The 4,456-nt window shown below is 41.0% G+C and overlaps 1 protein-coding gene across 1 annotated transcript in view; it reads left to right on the plus strand.

Annotated features, from left to right (window-relative positions):
* The first annotated feature begins 2,145 nt into the window (after positions 1-2,145).
* hoxc12a (homeobox C12a) overlaps positions 2,146-4,456 on the plus strand; it is a 2,829-nt gene continuing 518 nt past the window's right edge. Inside the window, exons 1-2 of the mRNA XM_066710393.1 lie at positions 2,146-2,886; positions 4,364-4,456. The exon at positions 4,364-4,456 is cut by the window's right edge and continues 518 nt beyond it. Coding sequence (XP_066566490.1) covers positions 2,283-2,886; positions 4,364-4,456 — 697 coding nt within the window. The 5' untranslated portion in view covers positions 2,146-2,282. The remainder of the gene's footprint in view (positions 2,887-4,363) is intronic.

Below are 4,456 nucleotides of genomic sequence, written 5' to 3' on the forward strand. Positions count from 1 at the left end.
CTTGGTTATATTCTATTAAATTAAAATATTTCGAAAGCCGCTCTTTGTTGGTCTTTATGAGCTGTTTAATCCCCCCCTCCGGGGCAGAGTGCATGCGTGTAATATCAAAGAAACTGGTTTCATTAATTCACAATATCCATCACTCCAAACAGCTGCCGTCACTGCTCTTCCTTCCTTATCTATTCTAAGAACTTTCTCTGGTGTAGGAGGCAGGACTCTCTCGGACCACGGCGGCGACACCATTAATAGAAGCGCTTTCTGATCAGTTATCTGTTCCACGCAATTGAGAACTAGAGGCAGCTGTATCTCTCCCTACTAAGAAGTCGCTGGGTGTGATTAAGAGCCGTTTGTTAACTCGATGGCACTGTGTGTTTCATCGAAGAACTGATGGCATTTTACTCTGCCTGTAACTGAAAGAGAGTTATTTATTGCGGATTGAGCACGCGCATGCACACAGATAGAAAGGTAAAAGCCTAGTTCTAATTATGAGCGATTGGTGATGATGATTATTAATATTGGAACTATGCCCCCTCTATGACTCATGGTATGGTTAGCCTGACAGGGTCATGCAAAGTTCCTTTCTGCACCCCCCCCCAACACCTTAATATAAATATATATACACATGTATACACTCGTGACACCTTCATAAATTTCAACAGGAAACCCACGTACACAGCAGGCTAAGGCACGTCGCTAAGAATTTATAGGTAGAGCTGCTGGTATGTCGATCGACGGAGAATAAAGTACTTACAACATGATTCGAGTTGAATAAATTAGTGCCCATGTCACTGGGCTCATAATTAATGTATATTTATATTAAAAACAAAAATCCTCCAGTTCCAGGTATTTTGAAATTGGTCCTTATGGATACCGCTGGATGAAGGGAGAAAAAGATAGGGGTGACGTGTGTGTGAAGGAGTGGGAGGGCGGCGGTGTATTATAATACTTACTAAGATTCCGGGGTTATTTCAGAAAAGGACCAACTCATAGCGTAGTGGGAATAGGGATGTATGCGCTAGCTGTTGGGAAAAAGTCTATAGCCTGCAAGTATACTATTTTAATATACTGCGGGACGTATCTTTTTGTTTAATCAATGTGGTTTGCTGGTTAATTTCTGCACCCCAAAACCAAACTCCGTCTCGCAGACATCTTCTGTTATTTAATAAAGAACTACGAGTTGCATCCGCAGTGGAAGACATTAGTGTCACACAAGTTGTGCTTTTCAGTCTGCACTGTCATTATTATTATTATTATTATTATTATTATTATTATTATTATTATTATTATTATTATTATCGCCGTACTCCTAGCCTTTTCCATTCAATCATTGCCAAGTGCTTCTTTCCTCTCCATAGATTTTATTGAATGTATTTGTATTCAGAACTTGAGCTATTAATTACAAATCAATTACCAATAAACACAAACAAAACAAAAGCAATAAAACAAACAAACAAATAAATAAATAAAGCTGTAATGATCTTCGACGGGTGGAAACCTTTTAAGTCCTATGAACTGCCTTGTAAAATTCATATAAAAGATTCGCAAGCTTCATAACAAGCTTTCCGCTGTATGACTTCCAACGTTTATAGGGGTGTCTGTTAAAGTTGTTCCTATGAGGTGTGCGGGAGTACATTATTTGAAATATACGCTCTTTAAATAACCTTATAGAAGATCGTCCCGTTTTTACAGAGCCAATACCTTCAACCCGCTGACCCCGTTACTGTAAATATGAGTGGATAGAGATTGTGAGCATCCGTCTCTTCTTAAAACAAGCCCGTAAACGAGAGCATCACAGCTTTATGTGACATTGAATTCAAACGTAATTTGCACGAAAATAAAATGTCATATGCGCCTGGGCCCCCTCCAACAAAGTAAATACTATTAGTTAGGTGGAGCTAAAGTATATAAAATATTTTTTGTGCGCTATTAAAGACATTAAGTGCGACTAGGGACAATTATATATAGTAATGCACTTGAAAATAATGTATATATATATAAAAAGACGTTTGCGTGCCAACAGAGATCGCAAAAAATCTGAAAAACAGGGATAGATTCTCTATTTTTAATAAAACGTTTTATAGTATTTTAAAAAGCGTATAAAACCGTAATACAGAAGTTAATGTTTTGTTTTGTCTGAAACGGACCTGGTGGGTGGCACCTTCTGTAGCGCAAGTTGGCCCCCTCACGTGACCCGAAGGTGACCAATCAGGCGCACCTCTTGGTTTAACTATGTTAAATGTCAGATTGCAATAAACTAGAAGCTGTTGGTCGGGCCCGCGGAAATGGGCGAGCATAATCTTCTTAATCCCGGGTTTGTGGGACCTTTGGTAAACATCCACACGGGAGACACCTTCTATTTCCCTAATTTTAGAGCATCCGGGGGACAGCTGGCGGGTCTACCGTCTCTCTCCTATCCGAGAAGGGACAATGTTTGCTCCCTCCCCTGGAACCCCTCGGAGCCGTGCAATGGATACCCTCAATCCTACCTTAGCAGCCCCATGTCCATTAACCCTTCCTTCAACCGTGGCTGCGATATAACCCGGCCGGAGGAAGGCAAATGTTACTACAGCAACAGTGGTGGCGGTGGCGGCGGCGTCAGGGAGTCTTGCTCGGAGAATGGGAGCCTTAAAAGAGAGGACAGGGTGAGAGACAGTACTTCCATAGCGTCCGAACACGGGCTGCACAACGGTATGGGCAGCGGCGGCGGTACCTTCTCCAAATATGACTATGGAGTCGAGCCGCTGACCCAAGACCCGCCGTCCTGTCAGTCTCTCGAATCCGACTCCAGCTCCTCGCTGCTCAACGAGGGAGGCAAGACCCCGGCCAGCGACCCCCAGACACTGGCATCGCCGGGAAACCACGCAGCCAGCATGGCCACCGGTGGGGGTGAGTGTCCTGCGTGCACGCACGTTTTCCGTTAATGCTATTTATTGCTGGGGTTTGATTACCGTTGTATTTATTTTTGGAAGGCATACACTGGCTTTTGTCTCGCTGGGATGTATTTGTTGATATGTTGCCACAACTGTGCGCTGCGACTCTCAGATAAAACTGGGGCTTGCATAGTTGACAAGCTCCGCTAGGGGTAGCACTTAAAAAGATCAACATTTGCAGCCGATTGCACTGGAGCCTTTTAAACAACCAGTAAACAGTAACAAGACTATTAAAATAATTAATATTACCGTGGAATAGCTACACTTCTTTACAAAACTGTATCTGGGATTGCCCAGCAAATATTTATTTCCATTTGGCTGAAGGTATGCTTTTACCGGCCGCCGCTTTAGAAAATAACTCAATGGAGGCTATACTGACTGTGTAGCATATCATCCAAATTACAGCGAGATTATTTAAAGGTACGCTCCGTTGTGGATGATTACACCTGAGAGGGTAGTTTTTTTTTTCTTTTAATGACTCGTAAACAGAATTAATATCGTTCGTTGTTCCCCAACCAAGCCTGTTAATATGGTTCGAAAACGGCAAATAATTCGGAGGTATTTGCAAGCGAGACTTCATTATCACGTTAATGCTAGCTTTAACTGCAACAGTAAAACTTCATTTGACACGGTCTCCTGTAAATTATAGTCCTTAGATTCTGTAACTGTGAAGGAAGCTGCGATCTCGGGGAGTTACCAATTAGCCAGCACTGTAGCCAGGCTTTTCTCAGTTTCTTCCTTGGTTTTGATTGATGTTTTAATAAACAGTTCAGTTGTATTGTCGTAGTTTGGAATAATATTCCCCAAATCCACTATTCCATCGTCGTGTGTCTGTATAACACATCATTATATTGTTTATTTATTTGTAAAATTAATATTCATATATGAAAAAATACCAAGAGCAATAGCATAAATGTGTCAACTCAAGAACTCAAAGCTTGTATTTGACTTGATGATTCAACCACATCTGTCTGAATTTTATAACCATTGAAAGAGATACTCACAGATATAGACATTATTTAAAAATATATATATAATTCTGTTGTGCCTGAATTGTAATTCAGGCTCAACATAATTTAATATTTAATACAAAATACTGTCTACATAAGTATTTCACAGGGTACACAAATACAAATTATATATATATATATATGTGTGTGTGTGTGTGTGTGTGTGTGTGTGTGTATAATTGTGTGTGTATTATTAAATGTACTATATTTAAATATATGTATATGTAGTGTGTGTGTGAATATATATATCTTACTCAATTATATATGTGTGTGTGTTTACTTTCATTTGCAGAAGTGAGAATAGTTATTTATGAATTTTACATTTCGATGAAAGCATGATCGGACACCGCCTCGGATCCCACAGCAGGAGAATGGCGTGATTGTGTCTGGTATCAAGTAACAATCTGTGCTCTCTCCCTCCAGGCGCCCCGTGGTACCCGATGCACACCCGGACGCGCAAGAAACGTAAACCCTACTCCAAGCTGCAGCTCGCCGAGCTGGAAGGGGAGTTCATGC

The sequence above is a fragment of the Amia ocellicauda genome, chromosome 7 (genome assembly GCF_036373705.1).
Source record: "Amia ocellicauda isolate fAmiCal2 chromosome 7, fAmiCal2.hap1, whole genome shotgun sequence".
NCBI lineage: Eukaryota > Metazoa > Chordata > Actinopteri > Amiiformes > Amiidae > Amia > Amia ocellicauda.